Source organism: Eumetopias jubatus, unplaced genomic scaffold, assembly GCF_037043125.1.
Source record: "Eumetopias jubatus isolate StellerSeaLion01/CBP00866 unplaced genomic scaffold, mEumJub1_p1.0 scaffold_3, whole genome shotgun sequence".
Lineage (NCBI taxonomy): Eukaryota > Metazoa > Chordata > Mammalia > Carnivora > Otariidae > Eumetopias > Eumetopias jubatus.
In genome coordinates this window covers 69,167,716-69,194,527 of record NW_028274809.1, presented here as the reverse complement: position 1 = coordinate 69,194,527, position 26,812 = coordinate 69,167,716, and the positions used below count along the sequence as shown (strand labels likewise).

Below are 26,812 nucleotides of genomic sequence, written 5' to 3'. Positions count from 1 at the left end.
AGATGTTCAATAAATTGTCTTTTAATAAATGAATCAGGCTAAGTTTCTTAATGATATAAAATAAGCTCCATGGGGCGCCTGGGTGGCTCAGTGGGTTAAGCATCTGCCTTTGGCTCAGGTCATGATCCCAGGGTCCTGGGATGGAGCCCCACATCGGGCTCCCGGCTCAAAGGGGAGTCTGCTTCTTCTTCTCCCTCTGCTGCTCCCCCTGCTCATGCTCTCTCTCAAGTAAATAAAATCTTATAAAAAATTTTAAAAAATAAAATGAGCTCCATTAATGTTGTTTTTCTTTTTCTTTTCTTAAAGATTGTATCTGTTTATTTGACAGAGAGAGAGAGAGAGAGAGCACAAGCAGGAGGAGTGGCAGAGGGAGAGGAAAAAAACAGGTGCCCCGCTAAGCAAAGAGCCTGATGTGGGGCTTGATCCCAGGACCCCAGGATCATGACCGGAGCCAAAGGCAGATGCTTAACCAACTGAGCCACCTAGGCACCCCAATGTTGTTTTTCATTAGCTGGTATGTCTTGTTTTAGAATTTAGCATATAAATAATTTCTATGAGTTAAGTACCCTCTGGCTCTGGAACTGAAGTTTGCTGAGGAGCAGTAAAATTTTACTGACTCCCGTGTCCTTGTCTCCTCCATCCCTCACTCACCCCCAACCCACCTTCTATATAGAGGAAAAGCAAATGGGGTAGCAACAGATAGGAAAGGAAAACATAAATAATTCAGTGTTTATAGTGTACTAGAAAATGTACTGGTTAATTGAATATCTAAATTTATGATAAGACCAAAGGTCACCAAAATATGGAAGAAATACCATAGGTAGACATAATCATGAAAGCTTAACATGCACTAGAAAACATGTCTGTGTAAGAAAAGTAATGTGATTGGCTAATTTTAGTCAAAACAATGCATTTTCTTGTCTATTTGTCTAGTTCTTGGTGTGCCATTTTTCTGCTCTTTAAACAATTTCCTCCTATAGTGTAAATCATTTTTACTATGTTTTGAAATGCTGTGGTTGGGAATGGGCAGGGAGGGGAAAATGCATTGTTAAAGAGACTCATTCCACAGCCAAGCTGCCTGGGTTCTAATCTCAGCTTTGCTACTAACTGCACAACTGGGGATAAGTGATACACAATTCTTCACCTTACTTTTCACATGTATGAAATGGTGATACTAAGAGCATATACCCGATGAGGTTGTTTTGAGGAATGGCCCCTCATAGCACACAGTGCCTTGTTACACAGCGTTCACTCTATAAGTAGCTATTTTTATAGAATAGTGGAGTGTTTTCTGAAACAAAAGTGCATAATTTCAAATTGGTTTTTTATAAAATGCTTTATAAATTTTCATAAAATGATACTGGTCATATAATACTAACAAATTTTCATTACTATTACTTAAAAAAAAGCTCTGGGCTCAAGTGAATTTTTAAATTCCTATATTAGAAAATTTATAATTTGAAATACAAGGTTTAGAGAAAGATGCTGCAGATGGTGGTGTTAAAAGACCTCTTTGTATCTCATGGTACATTGTACACAGTACTGTACAAGAGGTAAAGCAATTCTACCTTTACCTTTCTGAGTTCTTGGCTGAGACCCTTGTAATAAAAAATAGATTAACAAGAGACTAAACCCAGACGTTTATTGACGTATATCCTCATGTATACATGGGAGATATCCAGGGATAAATGAATAACTCTCAGAGGTGCTTCTAACTTAGATACCATCTTCAGCTAAAGAGAAAAGGAAGAAAGGGGAGGGGAGGCTAGTTGTGGGGAGGTACCAGGAAAAGCAGTGTAAACAAGTGTAAGATTTTTTTTTTTTTTAAGACTTTATTTATTTATTTGACAGAGAAAGACACAGCGAGAGAGGGAACACAAGCAGGGGGAGTGGGAGAGGGAGAAGCAGGTTTCCTGAGGAGCAGGGAGCCCCTTTGCAGGGCTCCATCCCAGGACTCTGGGATCAAGACCTGAGCGGAAGGCAGACGCTTAACGACTGAGCCACCCAGGTGCCCCTAAACAAGAGTAAGATTTGTTATGCAGATTTAAGTCTGTATCTTCTTCATTTTTGAGGGTCTAAAGTTGTCTCAGAGGAATAATCTTGGTCCTTCCTGGTAGGGAGGGAGAAGGACACTTTTGTAAATTTATGTCCTGCTTTTAGACAAATACAGGGAGAACAGAGAGATTTTTCTTTTATCTGCTTCTTCTCAATTGCCTTCAATTCAAAATAATCCTTATGCCAAAGTGGCATATTTTGGAATGGCATCTTCTTCTGCCTTTCACTAGGAATTTCCCTAGGAAGTTCTTTCTCTAAGAAGGAGATACACTGCCAAGAACTGTGAGGGATCTGATATTTTATTCCACTTGTAAGCTAACAGGTAGCCTGCCACAGTTTCATAGAAGTTGACAGATGCATAAGATTCCTCTGTCAGAGACAAAGGGTTTTATTACTCATAGCACCACAGGCAGCGTGACATTCAGGCTCTCATAGATTCTTCTTGCTCCCAGGTGTCCCCAGGTTGAACTGGAGCTTCAAGGCAGGTGCTGCACAAGCAGCCAGGGTTTGGATCAGAATGGAGAAGTCCAAATTTAGGACTGTCATGCTAACAAACCAACCCAAACTTTGCCTTGGAGGGACAGATTATCTTTGTTATCCTGCAACAAATTTCTCTGCCCTTGAGGGAAATACTATCCCTATCTTTGAAACTATGTGTGTAGAAATGCAAGAGAATCATGGAGACTTGATCCCCAACATACATAAATGCAATACAAATGTAAGACTATTATTATGAAAAAAAAGGAACAAAAATTCTGACCAGAGATTTAGACTAACACTGTAAATATAAAACACTCAATGCTTTCTGAGCATTTCTCAATTAGAATAAAACCTTGTAACAATTTGTTTTGCTTTGTAGTGCATTATCACTTGACGCTTTAACAGTCATATGTCTTTCCTCTTATCAAGTAGGTTTTATCGTTTCCCTCTATTTATTCCAATAATCTAACCTTATTGCCTAAATTATTTCTTATTGTGTTAGAGGAACTAACACACACTTTCTCAAGAGCGGCCTGTACGTTAGCAATCTTCCTTTCTCTCTGCCTCTTCCTGATAAAATTAAGTTTCACAAGGTACATGTTCCTTCTCTATAGTGTAGCTGGGCAATTATTACTCAGCTTTGCAAGGTGGTTTTCCTCTGCTAATAGACAGCTAACGCTTTTTCTCCCCACATCCTTATTTTTAAGAAACATTTTAGCGGTTGTCATATTCTTCAGAGATAATATCATTCTGCTCTTTTTCTTTGTTTTTAAGCTAAAGCTACATCTGCCCTGTTGTTTGGTGTATGTATATGTGCATCCTGTCCTTTTAAAGCCAGAGCTACAAAATTCATCTGAGTTGCAGAGAAAAGCAGAACTGTCAATCGTTATTATTTAAAAAATTAAAGTAACTTTAACTTTTCACCAAGTGATAAAAACCAAGCTGTTCCCATCAGTGGATATAATTAGGAGGCACATCCTAAGAGTGAGTCATTGGTAGAGTTGTCAGAAAATATACAGGCTATCCTGTATGTTAATGTATAAACAGTGAATAATTTTTTTACAGTAAGCGTATGTCTCGTATGGTATTTGGGACATACGTACATTTAAAAAAATCATTGTTTATTTGAAAATGGAATTTACCTGGACATCCTGTATTTTTATTTGCTAACTCTGGCAACTCTATTCGCCATTTATCCACCAAACTACAAATAACCTTTTGGTAAAGTTTCGCATCAAGTGGGTTTTAGCTCAGAAACACTCCCCTTGGGGCAGAGATAAAGGCTTCAAAGTTTTGGTGTTGTGACATCAACACTACGCAAAAATAAATGCGAGTAATTGAAAGTTTTGCAATTCACAGATGTAGATTTGGAAGTCCAGCTCAAAAGAATGGAGGAATAGACTAAAAGAAGTCATGGACTGACGGGTTTGGGGATTCTCGGAAGAGAGCAAACTTCAGCCTGGAGAGCCTAGCCAAAAAAAAGTGAAAGTTCTCGGAGCAAAGCCTTCTGCAGTTTAGTGAGGAGAGAGCGCGAGACCTGAGCGAGCCAATAGGAACCGAACAAAAGGGGGCTGGGTGCGTGAAGCCAATCAGAGATGAGATGGGTGGGACTAGACTCCGGGAAGGAGCCCGCCTGGGCCCCCGAAGGGCGGAGCTCAACCAATCGGAACCGAGCAGGGCGGGGTTGGACTCCGGGAAAGGGCGGTCTCAGGGAAGTAAACCACACTGCAAGCGCGTCTTTAAGCCTCACCTGCGTCTGCGTCTGCCCTGCACCTGCAGCTTCGGCTTTCCCCAGTAGGGCTGACGCTGAGTAGAAGGGTGACGGGGGACGCCTGCTCGGGTCGTCATGGCCTACCCGGGACACGGAGGAGCAGTGAGTCCGGGCAGTTTCTCCGCCGCCTCCGCCCCCGCGGGCGGTGCCCGCGTGCGGGGTCCGCCCCCTCCCTCCGCTTGGTTTGACCAGTCTCCGGTACTCCGCGGGGCTGAGGCACCGCGCGGTGTCGGAACCTGGGGCCCGGGTTGAGCAGGGAAACACAGGTTTTCCTCGTCCCTGGGGGCGCCTTTAGGCGAGTCCTTGTGAGGCAAGGATGGTGCTGTGATTTTGGAAATTTTCTTCCTGGATTGGAGGAACAAAAGCGCCCTTTTCTTGTTCCAGTAATATTTTGTGGTCGACCCCCACCTTCCTCGGTTTTGCTAGCGTCCTCTTTCTGAATTTTTGGCCACTTCTTGTTTTCTGTCCTTTAAGTTGCTTATGGATAAATTAAGATATGCCAAATGTCTCTTAATTTTTACTGTTCTACCAAGGGCAATCTGTTCTAGACTTTTTTGGGAGGTGGGAAAGATTAGGTTACTCTTTCTTACATAACTGTTTATCCTTAGTCTCCTTTGAGAGTTGGAAGTTTGTAATTTGTGGTTATATACTTTAATTACTGAGGTTGCCTTTTTGGGTCTCTTTTGATGGTCTTTTCTTTTAAAAGAAGCAACTTTAAAAAAAAATCCCATCTTTTTTGGTTTGTTTTTAATCCATTATGTTGTTTTAACATTTACTGTTTACTTGTACTTCATTGCTTCATAATCTAGTTGTGTATTTCCTGGAGTTTGAAGTGCATTTTTTGGAGCTCCAACACTTCCTCCATACGTTTGCCCTATACATCCAGCCGCACACAGCTCTGATACTACTGGTAGTATCCGACCTTTTGACTCCTTGTTCCCCCCTCCCCCCCAATTTAGAATTCTTTTTTTTTTTTCTTTTTGCCTTCTGGCAGAAATCATCCTTCAAGGATGCAGGTCAAGATTTTTGTTCAATATGGAATAACAAACAATCTTGATACTACTTTCTCTTCCAGACTCATAAAAATGCTCAGTAAAATGCCTTTCTAAGGTATTAAAAATGTATACCAAGTTCCAAAGTGAAAAAAGTAGAGAGAAGCCATAGCCATAGTAGGAAACAAACATCAGAATACCTGCATTTGAACCATGGTCTCCTTCTTACTAGTTATTTGACCTTAGCCAATTTAGGAAACCTCGTGAAGTTTTAGGTTCTCAATGACAAAAAGGCCATAGTAGTTTCATACCTCATAAAGTTTTTGGAAAATCAAAGCGCATAATGGAAAGTACTTAGTACCTGGGCTATAAAAAACTCTCAGTAAATATTAGCTGTGTATTATTTTTGTTGGTATTCTTATTGTTTTTCTTACTAGTTTTGAAGACTTGTTGGAATTAATCACTTGATCAGTTTATTGGTGTCTTGCTTTTTTAAAAATAAATATTTTCTGATGGAGAGGATGTTTGCATTCTATACAGTTTCCCATGACTAGTTCACAGTTTCATTGTATTTACCATGTATTCTAAGTATGTATCTGAAGTATACTACTTCTTAGTTTGACTGTAGGTGAAATTTTTTTGCTTTTTGTTTATTTTGGTGATGGTGGTAAACACTTAAAAAGTGTGTTTTATGTTCATCTGTTAGATTAAGTTCTCAGAGGCTAGAAAGTTCTTTTTTCTGTTACACTTCTTTTAATGTTGGATAACGTGTTAACTGAATTATGTCCTAATGCAGGACATCTAGCATTTTGTAGCTAGCAGCATTTGTGAAAGTGAATTCGGTTGCTTTTAGTAATTCTTTTTATTCTTGCTTTTCAGTGGACTCCTCATAAATATTTTCCTTTAAGCCAATTTTGGTGGATAACAGGTAATACTTGTATTAGTAACCTTATCCTTTTTCACTCTTACAGTTTGGAAATTTTTGTGGTCAGATGCCAGGAATGCAGATGCAAATGGGACAGCCAGTGCCAGGAACAGGGCCAAACCTGCTGCGTGGTGGATACCCAGCATATTCTGATAGTTATTCCTCAGCGGGAGACCCCATGTGGACATACTTCACTGCTATTGCTGGACAGGTGAGATGTTAAATATATGGCACAAACATCAGTTTTTGAAAGGATTGCTGTTTAAAAGAAATGTCAACTCTGCTGCCTTTGGCTCAGGTCATGATCCCAGGGTCCTGGGATGGAGCCGCACATCGGGCTCCCTGCTTGGCGGGAAGCCTGCTTCTCCCTCTCTCACACCCCCTGCTTGTGTTCCCTCTCTCGCTGTCTCTCTCTCTGTCAATTAAATAAATAAATAAAATCTTCAAAAAAAAAATAAAAGAAATGTCAACTCTATTACTTAGTGTGTCATTTTAAATGTATATGAAATTTATATTTTAAACTTATCTAGACTAATTTTTCTCTTGAGATCAGAGTTGAGGGTAGTCATCATTATTTTTTTTTAATTTTTAAAAAGATTTATTTACTTATTTTAAAAGATTTTATTTATTTATTTGAGAGAGAGAGAATGCATGAGCAGGGCAAGGGGCGGAGGGAAAAGCAGACTCCCCACTGAGCAGGGAGCCCAACACGGGGCTCTTGATCCTAGGACCCCGAGATCATGACCTGAACTGAAGGCAGACACTTAATCGACTGAGCCACCCAGGCGCCCCAATTATTTCATTTTTAGAAGTCTGTTAGTGTGATGCCTGACACATTGTTCATTTCACTAAGACTGGAAACTGTGGTGCATGACGACTGAGTCAAAGAGGATGGGGGAAAAGAGATCTACGTGATCTACATGTTAGTCTCCTTGAAGAAGCTGGGACAGAGTATCAAAAAGGAGATTTTTAAATTGTGAATGGTTCTGGGAGAGACTTGATGTAAACCAGTCAGGAAAGGGTAAAGAAAACAGATCAGAATGGAGGTTCAAATATCAGACTAGTGAGAAGAGACAGATTCACACTTGAGTCTTAGTCACAGTCTGTATCTCTTTACTTTTAGACTCACCAAGAAAAACTTACGGCATAGTGAGAATTTCACAGAACTTTGATAGCAATTTTCATTTATTATTCACTCATCTGAGTGTTCACTAGATCCCATATGCTTGGCTAGAAATAGAGGATATACACAGAATTATAATATATGGTGGATACTTTATTTTGGTGTCCCCAATTCCATTCACAACCCTTTTTTCCCTTCTGTGGTAGGAGTTGGAAAAACCCTAATACCATCCTGGACACCTTTGAATCTTGTAAAGGTAGCCGTGTGCCACAGGACTGGCCATTGCAATGTAGGTGTAATTTCTTTAGGATGCTTTCCTTTCCTAAATGAGAAAAACCTTCCTGGCAACTGGTGTTGGCCCTTTTTGCTCCTTAATTCTTCCTGTCTGGAAAGGGAACTTGAGGTATGGAAGTGCAGCAGCGATCTTGGTACCTTGAGTCAACAACTTGAGATAAAGGACTTTGGATGGGATACATAGAAAAATGTAAAGAGAGTGATGGCATTGTGAAGTTGCCATACAGTACTGTTCTGCCTACCCTCAGACTTAAAACAATAAACCCTTACTGGTTTAAATCTCTTTGATAGTATTTTCTATTTTTTGCAGCTAAATGCAGGGCTAACTGTTACATGATACCGTTCTTATCTGCAAAGAACTCAAGTAGTGTGATGCTGGGAATAAATCTGTTTTCTATACTGACTATATAATCTATTTTACAAAATTACAACTTAAAACATAGGAACTGGGCATATATATTTAGAGACTTTTATTTGACTTCTGAACTCTTTCAGTCTTACAGTTGTGAACAATAATTTGCATGTTTGTACTACTTGATACTTGCCTTAAATTTTTCATAGTTTTGTGCTTTTGAAGATTTATTTATTTTAGGTGGGGAGGGGGCAGAGGGGGAAGGAGAGAGAGAGAGAATCTCAAGCAGTCTTCGCGTTAAGTGCAGAACCTGATGGGGGTGGGGGCGCTTGATCTAATGACCCTGAGATCATGACATCAGCTGAAACCAACAGTGGCATGCTTAACCGATTGCCCCACCCAGGCACCCCTAGTTTTGTGCTTTTGAATAGCAAAACTCCATGAGGACATGGCCCTTGTCATTTTCTCCCTTATCAAGTAAGCACTAGGAATATATTAATCATTCAGTAAATGTATTAGATGGTAAGTGAAGGGGGGGAAATCGGAGGGGGAGATGAACCATGAGAAACTATGGACCCTGAGAAACAAACTGAGGGTTCTAGAGGGGAGGGGGGTGGGGGGATGGGTTAGCCTGGTGATAGGTATTAAAGAGGGCACCTACTGAATGGAGCACTGGGTGTTATATGCAAACAATGAATCATGAAGCACTACATCAAAAACTAATGATGTATGGTGATTAACATAACATAATAAAATAAAAAAATGTAAAATGAAAAAATGGATGCATAAACTGTCTCATCTTCAATGTTTAGTTTAAATATTTAAGCAATTCTTTTGTATGTTGAATTTTGCCTAGCTTTAAGGAATCAGGTGAGTTTACTGAACTCACCTCTGCATCTGTATTTTTTTTTAGGTCTCATAATTAATGATGTTCTATGAGAAATGTCCAGTTAAAGGTTTCTACAGTGTTCCTTTTTATTGGACAACATTTTTTGAACAGTAATGATTCAATCATCAGTTGATTAGGGGAAATTCTGGTTTGTACCTTTGCAAATACACATACACACGCACGCACACACACACACATACACACACATGCATGTCAATAATACCAACAAGTTTAACTTGAGTGTGCATACTGCTTCTGCTTTTTCACACAGTAGCTCTCTGAGGTAGGCAGGATGGATGTACCCTTTTATTATAAATGAATAAGTGGAGATTAAGGTTTAATAACTGAACAAAGAGAACTTGAACTTGGGTATCATTTCAAAATCTTGCTGTCTATTAGTTAACCTAACCAATGGCAACTAATTTTTTGTTAGTTATCTAACTAATAACTAAAGCTCTTATTCAATTAGAAAATGTAGTTTTCTACCACTAATGCTCATTTTTTGGTTAGGGTTTATAGAGTTGGTCATTATCATTAGCTCAAACTGCAGTAAGGAGATCCAAAAAGATCACTTGCATTTTCTGCATATAATTTAGGAAGACATTACTTGTTAGTCAGTTAAGGTAACATGTTTTCATAAAATGTATGAAATATGAGTATGAGGTAGTATAGTATACTAAGAGAGTGCTTTCTGGTGGTAATAACTGTAGAAAAGCTGTTCAGGTTGTTTTTCGGACCTGCAGAATACTGAAAAAGCTCATGTAAAATAGAATTTCACTCATTAATTAGATTTTAGATTTTTTAAATTTAATCGACACTTGAATGCGAGGTTGTAATATTTTCAGCCTTTTGAAATAGTAAATGGACCTGGCCACAAACTGTCAGAAATGGCTATAGTTGAACGAAGAACCAGTGGTAATTGTCTTCATTCCACCAGACAACCAACCTGCTTTGTATTATGTACTGTGCTAGGGCTTGGGGATGCAAAGATGAGTGAAACTCAGATCCTGACTTAGAAGAGTTCTGCCTAGTAAGGGAGACAGACACACAGGGAATGATAATGGTACCAGGAAAGAAGTGCTAAAGGTAAACAGACGAAGATTATGGCGACACTGAGAGAGCATTCTCTGATCTTTATGCTTGTTTTCTTTGCCTAGAACAACACTGTCCAAAATAAACATAACAAGAGCCACAAACATAAGCCGCATATGTAGTTTTGAAGCCTCTGTTAGTACATTTTAAAAAGTAAAAACAAAAATGAAATTAATAATATATTTTATTTAACCCAATATATCAGCAATACTAATATAGCAATATGTAATCAATATAAAACTTATTAATAGGGTGTTGTACATTTTTGTTGTTACTAAGTCTTGGAAATCTGGTGTGTATTTTACACTTACAGAACATCTCAGATCAGACTAGCCATGTTTCAGTGCACAGTGGAATATATGGCTAGTGGCCACTGTATTGGACAACTCAGGCCTAGAACACTCTTCCCTTAGATATCTGCATAGCTTGCTCCTTTACTTCCTTCAGATCTTCCTCGAAATTCACTTTATGAATGAATAAGTCAGTTCACCCTATAAGGAAATTCACCTATCAGTGATTCAGTTACAGGTGAATTCACTTTATCAGCCTCAGTGAGGCTTTCCTTAACTGTCTGTACAAAGTAGCATTGGTCATTCTTCCTTATCTAGTGGTTTTGTGATTGTCCCCATCTTGATTGTGTCCAGAATCTGATTGCATGACAGTTCATGAAATACACCACCTACCTGGCAGTGGTATTGCAGATCCCATCAGCAAACAGGGGGGTAGCTTAGCTTAGCATTTTAGTCCTGCTTTCCTAAGCCTTCTACTTCTCAGAAGTGGTATCATCAGGCAACAGTCTGTAGTATATTTTGTTTTGTTTTGCCCCTTGTCCTGAGTAGAATGTCCCATCTCACTTCCTGCTTTCAGGCAGTGAGCCACTCACATTCCCCATGCCTTGTGAAGTCCTCAGAAGCATGCCCCCTGCCCGACTTCACATCTGCCCTCACTCTACTTCCTAGTTTTTCTTCTGTGTGATGTACCCAAACCCAATTTAAGTTTGGAATTTCGTATGTGTAAATTAGCTTCATATAGTTTGAAAAACAGAAACTGTTCAAATAAAGCAATGAGCCTCGCATATATTTAGTTAGAGAAATAAAAGTCTTTTTCTCTCACAGTTATTTTCCTTCTCCATTGCCAGGTCCTCTAACTTGCTGTTGTATTGCTAAGTGGCTTAAGGTCCAGCTAGGGTAAGGCAAATGAGAGACTCACCTTTAAATTGAAGGGGGCTTAAAAAATTTAATAATTGTGATAAATAATGTTTTAACCCCATATTAAAAAATTAATGCAAAAAATCTATGATGAATAAATATCCAATTTTTTAAAAAGATTTATTCATTTTTGAGAGACAGGGAGAGTGAGAAAGTGGGGGAGGGACAGAGGGAAAGGGAGAGACTCTCAAGCAGACTCCTAGCTGAGTGTGGAACCGCCCTTGGGGCTCAATCCCAGGATCCCGAGATTATGATCAAAGGGGGAAACAAGAGTCCCATGCTCAATGGACTGAGCCACCCAGGCACCCCTGCATTGGGACCTTTTGATGAATGTAATGGAAAATGTCCTGAGTTTTATAGCATTTAATTCTGAACTTTGGTAAAATAATAATCTTGGTTTTTCATAGGAAGATTACACATTCAGTTCTGAAGTACAAGACACAGACAGACTGCATTCTACCTTGTAGCAGTGCAAAGCAGTGTGGGGAAGGAAGCATGGACCTTGCAGATAAATAAGCATGTAGAAATTTGATGCATGGAGTTTAAAGCTTTTTTTTTATTTTGTGGGAGAGAAAACAGTGAGATGTGTTTCTTCGTTTCACTCATTCAAAAGGGTTAACAAAGACTAAAATACTATTTATATTCCTTAACTCAAATTTATAATGACTTTTTCTGGGTCTTTTGAACCTACTACTTTTCAACTTTGCTTCCTCTATAATCTTTGTTCTTTCTCTACAAAAGAATTTCCATACTCTTCAGGGTCCCTTCTTTGTCTTTGAATATTCAGAATCCAGAGAAAGGTCCTCTATGTGCTAAGTGGACTTTTCTGTGAAATGTTGCAAAAGAAGCTCCTGTTTGAACAGAAATTATCATCGGACCACATAGGATTGATTTGCTTCATTTTAATTGTATTGGTCAAGGGTTTTAGTAAATTCAAATTGCTCTTTTATAGAAAGTTTTAATTTTGAGCCTGTTTGCACAATGTGTTATTTATTTTTATAAATGAGGAAAAAAACTGATGAAGCTTAGTAATTCTCACTAATTTTATTCTCAGGTTTAGTATCATTTTCCCGCTTAAGAAATGTTAAAGAAAGGGACACCTGGGTGGTTCAGTCAGTTAAGCATCTGCCTTCAGCTCAGGGCGTGATTCCCAGAGTCCTGGGATTGAGTCCTGCATTGGGCTCCTTCCTCGGCAGGGAGCCTGCTTCTCCCTCTGCCTGCTGCTCTCCCTGCTTGTGCTCTCTGTCTCTTTCTCTCTCTCTCTCTCTGACAAATCCTTGCTCTGTGAGGAGCCTGCTTCTCCCTCTCCTCCCCACTTGTGCTCTCTCTCACTATCTCTGTCTCTTTCTCAAATAAATAAAATCTAAAAAAAAAAATCTTAAAAAAAGTTGAAAGAGGCAATTTATAACCATGTTATATTTAGTGTAGTGAAGATAGGAGACCTTTTTAAATTAAAAATGAGAGAAAAGTCATTTCCTTCTTTTGCTTCTGTTTTACTAATTTGTAAAAGAATGTTTTTCAAAATTTACTCTGCAGTAACTGACAGTGACTTGGCGTCTGTGCCATCATTTCAGTGAGATACACCATTGACAGTGGCAACTGAGGACTTCATTGATAGTTTTGTTTGTCTTGTTTTGTTTACTGATGATTTCTTAGATCATGTTAGAAGTATGTGCATAGTTTTTCAAAGTCTTGAAATATAATAATGGTTTGATATAATAGGAAGGTAGATAATTGTTTAAGTAAAAATTCCTTGTAAAGTCTTTGTCATTGGAGGAAAGTTGCTAACCTACCTTTAATTCTAAACATATGGCTAATTTTTTTAAAGTATAATTTTCTTAGTCTAGAATTTATTGAAGTTTTGTAATCAAATCCCGGAACTACGCATGGCAGAGAAAGGAACACTTAGATACTCTGTAGGCACATGGATGATCCAATGGAAAGAATGCTTCTTAGTTTTTTAATTCCTGAGAGAACCACTGGAATTTTTGTTATAAGGAATTCCTTGTTAAAGATTCATTAGAATATGAGTATTTATAATACTTCTTGGAAGTTGGTTGTAAAAATTTTCTTTATTTCCTGGGTCTCTTACAAAAATGAACTCATACAAAGTTCCTGTTTTAAATTTGCTTCCCTGATCCTATATCAGAGCTGTTGTTTTGCATTTGTGACAGTGTTTATGATGCTTCCAAGTAAATTACTCTGTATATTTTTGTAGAAAATAGGATGAGGTACTGAAACATAATGAGAATATTCAACCTGTTTCACTTCCATTGCGATTTCTTGTTTGTGTTAAAAATTTTTTATTTCCCATAATAAGTTCAAACAAGAATGTTGGGGAAATAATCAGAAGAATAGCAACAAGATGCAGGATGACTAAAATTTTGCTGGGGGGAGTAGGGAGAAGTTATTCTCTCCTTCCAGTTACAGCTTCATATCCCATGAGAAGGGCATTAGGGGAACATTTTTGAGATTTTTCTGAACGTATTTTGGTCTTTTTTCCATTTTAGGTAGAGGTACAATGATTCTCACAGGATAATATTTTGACCTGTTGTATGTCAGAATGATTATGCTGTTTCTAAGAAGTAGAAAAAATAAATTATACTTGAAGTGCTTAAATATTAATAGAATATAAGTTGATTATGAAAAAATTATTTATTTTGTATGCTGTTTTGTAATATGCCTTTGCTGTCAGTAATTACTTCTATAATTTTGTAGTTGATTATGGAGTAATGTTTTAAAGAATGCATATTTATTGATTGGCCTAAAACAGCCAATTAGCATATTAATATGATTTGATATAATTGTGCATTAAATCTGATTATAATTATTTTTTGACAGGATGGTGAAGTGGATGCTGAGGAACTTCAGAAATGTTTGACACAGTCTGGAATTAATGGAACTTATTCTCGTGAGATCATTCCCCCCCAATATTTAAAAATCTTTCTATCACAGTTGTATGTGCACATAATTTAAAGAGTCAAATAGTTCTGCAAAGCTTATTGTGAAAATAACTGTTCCTTGTGCATAATTATCTCCCTGATATTAACCACTCTTAGAGGAAATCTCATTCAGCTTTTGCAGCTTCTTTCGAAATTTGCCTCCAGATCTCAAAATAGTGTGCTTTTATCACTATGGATTTTCAGTTTTAATGATTAACAGTTGATATCCAGCTATGGAAGATGAGAATTAACTCTCTTGGAACTTGAAACTCACTCTTGTGCCAGTACTCCACACTGGAATGCTTCCCAATCTTCCTCCATCCATTATAGCTGTATAGTAATTTTCGTTAGGTCAGTAATCAGTATTTGCCTTATTGTTATATTCTAAATGTTCTTCTTCTGTCTTGTGATAATGTATGATTAATTTCCCTTTTTATATACTGTTTTGCTTTTTCTGAAATTAATCATCATTCTGGAGCTTTTTATTGTGGTCTACTTTCTATGCATAGCTGCAAACCTATCATTCCTTCACCATCATTCTGGAACTGACTTTCTATGCCCTTTTGAGTTGGATCTCCCTTTTATTTAGTCTCTAGTCATTTTAAAAAATACAATAAAATATAACAGTAATTAGCTTCTCAGTAAGAGAGTGCATGGGAGGAAAGTCTTTTTAGACTTTATCTGAAAATGCTTTCATTCTGTCCACAGAATTAAGTGACCAGGTATGGAACTCTGCATTACAGATCATTTTCATTTAGAATTTTAAAGACATTCCTCCGTTGTTTCTAGCATCCACTGTTACTTTATCTGCCAGTATGTCAGTTTTTTCACTGCGGAAGCTTGTGAGATCTCTTCATGCCGGGTTTGGAATTTTACAATGATGTGCCTGGTTGTGTTGTGTGGGAACTCAGCGGGCATTCCCAGACTGGGAATTCATTTGCTTTAGTTCTGAGACATTTTCTTTAGTGATGTTTTCTCAATTTTTTCCTTTGGAATGTCTGTCATTTAGACTGGGTCACTTTTCTTAATATTTTTTTCTCCTGTCTGTTTTTTTTTCTGTGGGGAGATTTCCTCAGCTTTATTTTCTGAATCTTTTATTGAGTTTTTCTTTTTTTTTTAATATATCTGCTATCATGTTCTTAAAATGCAAGAGCTTCTCTTCTTTTTTCATGTATGTGATATCTTCCCTATCTCTCTGAAACTGTATTTTTGTATTTGTTGTTAATGCATTTTTCAGAGTTTTTTCTTCTTTCACAAACTGTGCTTCCTCCAAATTTTTTTCCAGTTTGTTTTGTTGTCTTTCATGTTAGATGGCTTTTCTCAGGTGTCTGATGATCCTTGGTTGCACATATTGAACTAAAATGCAGGTCATGGTTTGGTATTGACTGTAGACTTCCATGTCTGGTGGTTTGGCGGGGCAGTTTGTTATGCAACAGTATGTTTAGGGATTTCCTTTTGGGCTGGTTGTCTGGTAGGAAAGGAGGAGGGAAGACTCAGCAGGGTTCTCAGTCTTTGGTAAACTGTCACTTAAATGCCTTATTTTTACCAGATAGGCTGGGGTTAGGGTTCCGGTATGTGCCTGGTATCCTGCAGTTCCCAGACCTCTCCAGAGAATAAAACCCCAGATTTCTGGTGGGGTGAGCATTGACATGGCAGCCATCTACCAATTTGAGGCAAGGAGGGTTGGGGGCTCTTAATACTCTTTAAAAAGATATTCAGTTGGTCCTCCTGGTTTTATCTCTATCTTAACACTTGCTTTCTGAAAATACTGCCAATTCTTTTTTTTTTTAATCTTTTTTTTAAGATTTTATTTATTTATTCATGAGAGACAGAGAGAGAGAGAGAGAGAGAGGCAGAGGGAGAAGCAGTCTCCCCAAAGGTAGATGCTTAACCGTCTGAGCCACCCAGGCGCCCCAATACTGCCAATTCTTAAATGTTTGGGGTCTTCTCTAGGATAAGTAGGCTGGTTCTCGGCTTTTCTTATCATGTGTTTGGGAAGCCAGTTTCTCAGATCTAGGGTTAAGATTAGGTTGAGAGTTGGGGTCAGGGTTAGGGTTAGGTAGGGTATGTGCCTGGTGTTCTACCGTTCAGAGACCTCTCCAGATGGTTAGGGTTAGGGTTAGTGTTAGGGTGAGGGTTTGGGTTCGAGGTTTGGTGTTAGGGGATTGGGTTTAGGGGTTTGGGTATGTCTCTAATATCCTGCAGTTCAGAGACCTCTCCAGAGTATAAATTCCCAGGTTTTGCTGAGGTTAGAATAAATTTTGCAGACATCTATGGATCTAAGGCAAAGAGGGGATTTGGTGCTCTAAATGCTCCCTAAATAGATATTCAGCTGGTCTATTTTTATCTCTACCTCCATACCCATTTTCAGAAATACTACCAATTCTTAAATGTTCGGGATCTTCTCACGGAGAAGTAGGCTGCTTCTCTGCTTTTTTATTGTGTATTCAAAAGCCACTGTCTCAGATCTAGGGTTAGAGTTAGGGTAGGAGTCAGGATTAGTGTTAGTGTTAGGTTTAGGGGTTGTAAATTACTGCTTGGTGGTTAAGATTAGGGTTAGGATTAGGGTTAGTGTTAGGTTATGTGTCTGGTGTCCTGCAGTTCAGAGACCTCTCCAGAGAGTTAGTGTTAGGGTTAATGTTAGGGTGAATGTTAGTATCAGGGTTAAAGGTTAGGGGGGACTGGTTATTGGTTAGTGGTTAGGGCTTTGGATATATGCCTAGTATCCTGAAATTCGAAGAATTCTCCAGACAGTAAATCCCTAGATTTTTGCTGGCGTGAGACTAGACATGGCATCCATCTATGGAGCTGAGGCAAGGAGGGAATTTGGGGCTCTAAATCCTCTTTAAATGGATATTCAGTTGGTCCTTCTATTTTTCTCTCTACCTGCACACCCATTTTCACATATAATACCAATTCTTACATGTTTGGTGACTTCTCCTGGATAATCAGGCTCCTTTTCAGCTTTTCTTATTGGGTGTTCATCAAGCCACTATCTCAGATCTAGGTTAATTAACTTCCATCCATTCTACTACTTTTCCAAGTTACATAATTCTTTTCTTCTGTTTTCTGTCTCCTCTTTTTTTTTCTAATGGTTTATGACTTTAGAAAATTTAGTTTTTTGCCCATTCTAATGGGGTATTGGGGGAAATGAAAAATCTGTTAACTTTCCTGAAAATTCTTCTCTATTCTTTGTCAAAAATATTTAATCTTATATACATGTATACTCAGTCCTATTTTGTCATTGAAGATATGCTTATTTGAAGACTCAGTGTTTGCCATTTGTTATCATATGTTCAGATTTTCCCATGTAATGGATGTGTGCCACCTTAACTTGAAAGCAAAACATATCATTTGCTTGACAAAATGATGGAATGCCATCCAGAGACCCCTCATGGTAACTTTGCCACCCTCCTTCTTCCCACTTGAGTAGTATTTCTATGAAGGAGCACTGGGCTCCAATCCTGACTCTTCCACTTATTAGCTCTATGAAGTTGGGAAACTTTATTATACTGGGCTTCTGTTTCTTCATTTGTAAAATTGGGACTTATAGTACTTTTGTATGTTTATGTGAAATCACCAAATCATACTACTTGGCTTATAGTGAATGCTCATTGAGTGTCTGTTGAATTGTCAGTCTGAAAATATTGTAACCACCTATTCTAACTTTGACACTGTATTAAAGAAAATCAGCTATTTTAACTTGTAGAATGTTTTATAATTTTTTTAATAGGTTTAAAATTTAGCTGAAATGTTTTTTATTTATAAAAATTTAAAATATGTTATCAAATAGCAAAATTAGATAATTTTAAGCATTTTTATTTATTTATTCATTCATTTTTAGGAGCTACTAACAAGAACTTTGTAAGCTTTAGTAATTGTGCTGACATAGTATCTCTTTTATCAGGACTGATACAATTGGTCTTGAGGTAAATCAGCTTACCAATTCGATGCAATTGTGATGAGGATTAGAAAAGTTAAATTCTACCTAGTGAGTCTTCAGTTACAGTTCTATAGATATGAAAGTGTTAATATTTCCTATAAGCTAAGATTTTAATATAGTTTATATATTTTTTCTTCCTGCCTTTTCTCTCCCCCAAGGGAAAATAGCTGCTTCAGATCAGAAGCTCATATTTTTCTTACTTGATTGATTGTAGTAAACTAGCAAATGATTTCCCTATATCTAGGTTCATCCTACTTTACTCTAGTGTGTTCAGTGTAAGTGAATGTTTCTGGACTGGAAATTTTAGAACTGCCCCTCTGCTCCTTAAAATTCTTCAGTGACTTCCACTGGTCTAAAATTTAGGGTGGCATTCAAGACTTTTATGATCTGGCCCTCATCTGCCTTTCAGATGTCATCATAGGCCAGTCCTTCACCCCAAGCTTTAATCAAATCTCTAACTCCTTCAAGTTTTGTGATCTCAGTATATGTCAGACTTCTACTTAAAACCTACTTATCATTTGTGTTAGGAAAACTGAAGCTCTCCTTTCCCCTGTGACAGTAATTTTTTTTTTAAGATTTATTTATTTGTTTTGAGAGAGTGAGAATGAGAGAGAGAGAGAGTACATGAGAGGGGGGAGGGTTAGAGGGAGAAGCAGGCTCCTCGCTGAGCAGGGAGCCTGATGCGGGACTTGATCCCGGGACTCCAGGATCATGACCTGAACCGAAGGCAGTCGCTTAACCAACTGAGCCACCCAGGCGCCCTGTGACAGTAATTTTTAGTTATCCCCAAATCCCCTGACTAGATGTGAGTAGCTTGAAGTAGTAGTGATTTTTATTTTTATTTTTTATTTTTTTCACTATGGATGCCTAACATTTAAAGTTTGTTGATAAGGGGTGATTGTGTATTTTTGGCAATTTCTAAACATTTTGTTTTATGAAATAGAAATTGTCATAATTTTACATAGATAAAATTGGGCAAACTCCAATTCAAATAATAAATATGTTTTATAGCCTTCAGTTTGGAAACCTGCAGAATTATGATCGCCATGTTGGATGTATCCTTGAATAAAAATAGAAAATACTAGAATATGGAATAATTGCTTTCTGAATATAACCAAGCAATTGTTGGCTATAAATGGCCCCATAGTAAATTGGAGACTTTAAAAATACTTTGTAAGATCCTGTTTGAATTCCATTTTTACGCAGGAATCTATTCATATGCTAAATCTGGCTAAATTGCAGAAGCATACTAACAATTTTTTAGTCAGTGATTTACAGTTTTGAGTCAAGTAAATTCTCTTTGGTATCAAACTTATTTTTATTAATAAAACTATCAGAGAGATTACACAGGAAAAATGGGATTTAATGAATTCAAAGAACTTTGGGCAGCTCTCAATGCCTGGAAGCAAAACTTCATAACTATTGATCAAGACCAAAGTGGCACAGTGGAACATCATGAATTGAATCAAGCCATTGCTGCTATGGGTAAGAATATTAAAATTCTTTAGAATCTATCCAGATCGTCTTTGTTCTTTGATGAGATGAATCTCAATTGTTAAAATTTGTTAAGGAATATATTATTTCACCAGTTGTTGCCCAATTTAATTTCAAGATTGTAGATAAATTCTGACTGAAGACCTTTAACAAAATTATTTTATCTATGATTTTTCCAACAAATGATCTTTTATACATTCTGGTTGAGAAAATAATTTCTGAATTTCCTCTTGAGTATATTAAAATGTATTCCCCTAATTGTTGGTACTCACGATTTATATTATATCTTTTGTAACTTGGTATGATCTCTAATATTTATTTAGTTAGTTATTTATCTATTTATTTTTACCAAATATTTTGAAATATTAATATGCATTATTATATTAGTTTCAGATGTACAACACTTCTATACATATCCATATCAGGTGTTCAGCCATTCTATATATTACTCAGTGTCCACCACAAATATATTCACCATCTGTCATCATACAGTGTATATTATGATCTTATTGGCTGTATTCCCTATGCTGTATTTTTCATCCCTGTGAGTTAATTTTTTTTAATTTTAATTTTTTAAAAAGATTATTTATTTGAGAGAGAGACAGAGAGCACGAGCAGGGTGGGGAGCAGCAGAGGGAGAGGGAGAAGCAGGCTCCCCGCCGAGCACAGAGCCCGAGATGGGACTTGATCCCAGGACCCTGGGATCATGACCCAAGCCGAAGGCAGATGCTTAACCAACTGAGCCACCCAGGTGCCCTGACTTAATTATTTTTTTTCTTTTTTTTTATTATGTTAATCACCATACATTGACTTAATTACTTTTTAACTGGAAGTTTATACTTCTTAATCTCCCCTCTGGCAACCATCAGTTTGTTCTCTGTATTTAAGAGTCTTTTTTTTGTTTGTCCCTTTTTTCTTTGTTTTGTTTCTTAAATTCCGTATATGAGTGAAATCATATGTCTTTCTCTGACTTATTTCACTTAGCATAATACCTTATATGGGTGCATCCATGTTGTTGCAAATGACAAAATCTCATTTTTTTCATGGCTGAGTAATACTTCATTGTATATATATATACACCACCACATCTTTTTTAGCCATTTATCTGTTGATGGACACTTTGGTTGCTTCCATAATTTGGCTATTGTAAATAGTGCTGTAGTAAACAAAGGACTCCATATATCTTTTTGAATTAGTGTCTTCTTTTCTTTGGGTAAATATCCAGTAATGGAATTACTGGATCATAGGGTAATTCTATTTTTAATTTTTTGAGGAACCTCTCTACTGTTTCCACAGTGTCTGCACCCAGTTTACATTCCTGCCAACACTGCAGGAAGTTTTCTTTTTCTCCACATCCTCACCAATAATTGTTAGTCCTTGTCTTTTTGATTCTAGCCATTCTAACAGATGTAAGGGGGTTTCTCATTGTGGTTTTGATTTGAATTTCCCTGATGGTGAGTGATGTTGAGCATATTTTTGTGTGTCTTTTGGCCATCTGTTTGTCTTCTTTGGAAATATGTCTATTTGGGTCCTCTGCCCATATTTAATTGGAATATTTGGAGTTTTTGGTGTTGAAGATGTTAACTAGACTTATTGTAGTAATCATTTTGCAATATATACAACTATGGAATCATTATACATCTGAAACTAATTTTATATACCAATTATACCTCAATGAAAAATTAAAAAGAAAAAAAGGAAATACAGAATTTGATAGCAAAGATCACTAATAATCTTTGCTTTGATATTCTTTAAAGAACTACAAAATTACAAAAATGAAATATTGAAGAATTAAAATCTACAAAATACTCTAGATATTATTTAAAAATCAAAATATATTTTAAAAACACAAAAAGATCATTATTTGTTTTCTTAGCTTTGACTTTATTACAAAGCTAGAATTGTGATATTTATGTACCACTTAACCACCTTATTACTTTATTAGTAATAAAGCCTTTGATAAATTTCAATGTAAATATATTTTGTTTCTAGCATACAGTTTTATGGAATGAATTTTGGAAATTTATTTTATGATTATTTTTAAAGAAAATGCAATGTTGTGGTGTTCTTATGGTGTTTGGTTTTAGAAGTTTTAAAGTATAAATTCCTTTTTCTAGGTTATAGGTTGAGTCCTCAAACATTAACTGCTATTGTTAAACGGTACAGCAAGAATGGCCGAATCTTCTTTGATGATTATGTTGCTTGCTGTGTGAAGCTTCGAGCATTGACAGGTATTGATCATTTAAAAAAGGGTGCAGTATTATGTAGCTATGTATCCGAATAGTATCTCTCATTTTCTTCAACAAGCTTGTAATATTATGTATTTTTCACCTTTATTCACTGTTAAATCTAATCACTTTTAAGGCTTTAAAAATTTAGTAATATGAATAGTGAAAAATTGTTATAGCTCAGTTTTGGAAAGTTTTCTTCATGTCTCAGTTGCCCAAGTTATGAAATCACTTGATTTAATAGAGAATGAAGAGAGAGGGAAGAAGGCAGTGAAGTAGGAGAACCATACACTTGTCTCTTCCCACGAACACAGCTAGATAACTATCAAATCATCCTAAATACCCCAAAAACTGACCTGGAGATTGACAGAACAAACTCCACAACTAAAGGGAGAGAAGAGCCTCCATTGAAGAAGGTAGGAAGAGCAGAGATGTAGATTAGGGAAGAAATGGATCACGGGTGCTGCAGAGAGGAGGAAGCTGTGGTCATGGAGAAGGGCAAGAGAGAAAGGAACACCCAGGAATGCAAAGAACATTTCCCCAAAGCCACTGGCTTGGAAAATGGGAGGGGCTGAGTTTTGTGAATTCTTGCAATCACTGGGGCTTAAAACCTGGACTTTTAAAGGTTAGGGTGCTTGAGTAGGATAGAGCCCAGAGGACACTGCGCTTCTCCTGGAGAGAAGGCAGGCAAACAGCCAGGGGGCAGATAGCATGGAAATAATGATCTGAGGAATGCTTGGAGCACACGGGAGAGTATTCGCTCTTCTTAGAGCATGTCTCTGAGAGGCAGCCTTCAGGGAGACACCTCTCCAGGAACAAAGGAGCTGGCTGATGTCATTTCCCTCTCCTGCCCCTTAGCATAAACACAGAGCCCCCTGCCAGAAGCAGTGCAACACTGACATTGGCTGTCTAACTTATTTATACCAAACCTCACACCCCGGCACTCTGGCGGGACTGCCTTTCTCAGTCAAGCTTGCCTTAGTCCCAGTGTGGTGGGCTCTTGCCCCAGAAGACCAGCACAAGCCCCTGCCCACACCGTGTCTCCCAGTCAGAGAATTCTGCAGGGCCTCAGTTCTGGTGCAAGTGGTGTTAGGTCTGATTTCAGAAGCAGACCAGAGCACACCTAGTTAAAACTGGCCACAGTCTGGCCAAGGACCGAACACTGCCCACAGCAGATAAGTGGAGCCTCTGCAAACACCTAGCCTGAAGGACAGAGCAGCCAAAAGACAAGAGCAGAGCACATGCAGCACACACCAGAGACACTCCCTGAAGTGCCAGGCCCTGGGCACTACGTGATGACCTCTTCTTCATAAAGCAGTTACTTTCAGGAACAAGTGACATAACTGGCTTTTTAAACACATAGAAGAAAGCAGAGACTTACACAAAATGCCGAGATGGAAGAATTTATCTGCAATGAAAGAACAAGATAAGGCCACAGCCAGAGATCCCAGCAAAACAGATATAGGTAACATGCCTGATGGAGAATTTAAAGCAACAATCGTAAGGATACTCACTGGGCTTGAGAAAAGAATAGAAGACATCAGTGAGACCCTTACCACAGAGGTAAAAAAGCTAAGAAAGAATCAGAGATGAAGAATGCAGTAAATGAGATTGGAAACAGGCTTGATGCAATGAGCAGCAGGCTGGAAGAAGGAATGAATTGGTGACCTAGAAGACAAAATAATGAAGCTCAACAAAAGAGAGAAAGAAAAATTATGGAATATGAGAATAGACTTAGGGAACTCAGTGATTCCATCAAATAATAACATTTGTAATAGAGGCGTTCCAGAAGAAGAAGAGAGACAAAAGGGGGCAGAAAATTTATTTGGGGAAAAAAAAAAAAAAGCTGAAAACTTCCCTAACCTGGGGAAGGAAACAAACATCCAGATCCAGGAGGCACAAAGAACTCCCTTCAAAATCAACAAAAGCAGGCCACACCAAGACATACTGTAATTAAATTTGCAAAATATAAGTGATAGAGGAAAAAAATCTTAAAAAAAAAATGCCCTTAACTTAGAAGAGAAGACCCAAAGATTAGCTGGAGATTTATCAGCAGAAACTTGGCAGGCCAGAAGAGAGTGGCATGATTTATTCAAGGTGCTGAATGGGAAAAATCTGTAGCCAAGAATATTCTATCTAGCAAGGCTATCATTCAGAATAGAAGGAGTTTCCCAGACAAAAAAAAACTAAAGGAGTCTGTGACCACTAAACCAGCCCTGCAAGAATATTAAAGGGGACTCTTTGAGTGCAATGGAGAGACCAAAAGTGACAAAGACAAGAAAGGATCAGAGAAAATCTCCAGAAACAATGACAAAACAAGTAATAAAATGGTACTAAATACATATCTATCAGTAATTATTTTGAATGTAAATGGACTAAATGCTCCAATCAAAAGATATAGGGTGTCAGAATGGATAAAAAAATAAGACCCATCTATATGCTGCTTACAAGAGACTCATTTTAGACCTAAAGACAGCTGCAGATTGAAATTGAGGGGATGGAGAAATATTTATCACACAAATGGATGTCAAAAGAAAGGCAGAGTAGCAATACTTTCTATCAGGCAAACTAGACTTTAAAGCAAAGACTGTAACAAGATATGAAGAAGGGCACTATATCATAATAAAAGGGACAATTCAATAAGAAGATCTATCAGTTGTAAATATTTATGTACCCAAATGAGAGTACCCAAATATATAAAACAATAACAAACATAAAGGAACTAATTGGTAATAATACAATAATAGCAGGGGACTTTCATGCCCCACTTACATCAATGGACAGCTCATCTAAACAAAATAAACAAGGAAACAATTTCTTTGAATGACACACTGGACCAGATGACTTAATATATATTCAAAACATTCCATCCTAAAACAGCATTAATACACATTCTTTTCACTTGCCTATGGAACATTCTTCAGAATAGATCACATATTAGGTCACAAATCAGGCCTCAACAAATACCAAAAGATTGAAATCTTACCATACATCTTTTCTGACCACGACACTATGAAACTAGAAGTCAACCACAAGACAAAATTTGGAAAGACCATAAATACATGGAAGTTAAACAACATCGTACTAAACAATGAATGGGTCAACCAGGAAATAAAATAAGAAATGAAAAAATACAGGGACACAAATGAAAATGTAAACACAATGGTCCAAAACTTTGGGATGCAGCAATGTGATCCTAAACAGGAAGTAAATACCAGCCTACCTCAAGAAGCAAGAAAAATCTCAAATAAACAACCTAATCTTATACCTAAAGGAGCTAGAAGGAAAAAACAAAAAGACAACAAAAGGAACCTAAAGCCAGGAGAAGGAAGGAAATAATAAAGATTAGAGCAGAAATAAATGATATATAGAAACTAAAACATCAAATAACAGATCAATGAAGTCAGGAGCTCGTTCTTTGAAAACATTAATAAAATTGATAAGCCTCTAGCCAGACTTAACAAAAAGAACAGAGAAGGGACCCAAATAAATCACAAATGAGAGAGGAGAAATTTCGACCAACACCACAAAAATACAATTAGAAGATTATGAAAAATTATATGTCAACAAATTAGACAACCTGGAAGAAATGGACAAATTCCTAGACACATATAAGCTACTAAACTGAAACAGGAAGAAATAGAACACTTGAATAGACTGATAACCAGCAAAGAAATTGAATCTGTAATCAAAAAAGGCCCAATATAGCATAAGTCTAGGGTCAGATGGTTCCTAGGCAAATTCCACCAAATTTATTTATGTTGTTTTTTTTAAAGATCTTATTTATTAGAGAGAGAGCACACATGAGATGGGGGAGGGTCAGAGGGGGAAGCAGGGATCCCAATGTGGGACTCTATCCCGGGACTCCAGGGTCATGACCTGAGCCGAAGGCAGTCACTTAACCAACTGAACCACCCAGGCACCCCAGAATTCCACCAAGTTTAAAGAAGTGTTAAAACCTTTTCTTCTCAAACTATTCCAAAAAATAGAAAAGGAAGAAAAACTTTTAAACTTATTTTATGAGGCCAGCAGTACCCTAATACCAAAACCAGATAAAGACTTCTCAAAAAAGAGAACTACAGGTGATATCTCTGATGAACATGGACACAAAAATTCTCCATAAAATATTAGCAAACCGAATCCAATAGCACATTAAAAGAATCATTCACTATGATCAAGTGGGATTTATTCCTGGATTGCAGGGGTAGTTCATTATTTGCAAATCAATCATCATGATACACCACATTAATAAAAGAAAGGATAAGAACCATGTGATCATTTCAATAGATGTAGAAAAAGCATTTGACAAAGGACAATATCCATTTATGATTAAAAAAAACGCTCAACAAAGGAGTTTTAGAGGGAACATACCTCAACATGATAAAGGTCATATATGAATAAGACCCACAGCTAATACCATCCTCAATGAGGAAAAACTGAGAGCTTTTCCTCTATGGTCAGGAACAAGACAGGGATGTCTACTCTCACCACTCTTATTTAACATAGTACTGGAAGTTCTAGCAAGCAGACGACAAAAAGTAATAAAAGGCAACCAGATCAGCAAGGAAGAAGTCAAACTTTCACTATTTGCAGATGACATGATACTTTATATAGAAAACCTGAAAGACCACCAAAAAATTGCTAGAACTGATACACAAATTCAGTGAAGTCATAGGATACAAAAACCAATGTACAGAAATCTGTTGCATTTCTACATACCAATAATGAAGCAGCAGAAAGAGAAGTTAAGGAATCAATCCCATTTACAATTGCAGCAAAAACATTCCATGTTCATGGATTGAGAGAACAGATATTGTTAAAATGTCTATACTACCCGAAGCAGTCTGCACATTAAATGCAATCAGTATCAAAATATCAGGAATATTTTTCACAGAGTTAGAACAATCCTAAAATTTGTATGGAACCACAAAAGACTTTGAATAGCCAAAGCAACCTTGAAAAAGCAGAGCAAAGCTGGAGGGATCACAATTCCAGACTTCATGTTATATTACAAAGCTGTAGTA

At 37.3% G+C, this 26,812-nt stretch overlaps 1 protein-coding gene across 4 annotated transcripts in view; it reads left to right on the top strand.

Moving 5' to 3' along the window:
• The window catches only part of GCA (grancalcin), a 48,161-nt gene that overhangs the window by 18,185 nt on the left and 3,164 nt on the right, over positions 1 to 26,812 (top strand). For 3 of the 4 annotated variants that reach the window (XM_028113142.2, XM_028113141.2, XM_028113140.2), the window contains 5 exons: positions 6,270 to 6,434; positions 14,023 to 14,092; positions 19,078 to 19,121; positions 19,404 to 19,551; positions 21,678 to 21,791. In XM_028113142.2, coding sequence (XP_027968943.1) covers positions 6,291 to 6,434; positions 14,023 to 14,092; positions 19,078 to 19,121; positions 19,404 to 19,551; positions 21,678 to 21,791 — 520 coding nt within the window. In that variant the 5' untranslated portion in view covers positions 6,270 to 6,290. Of the gene's footprint in view, positions 1 to 4,250; positions 4,409 to 6,269; positions 6,435 to 14,022; positions 14,093 to 19,077; positions 19,122 to 19,403; positions 19,552 to 21,677; positions 21,792 to 26,812 lie in introns of those variants that run through there. The other variant, XM_028113139.2, reaches the window with a different exon arrangement.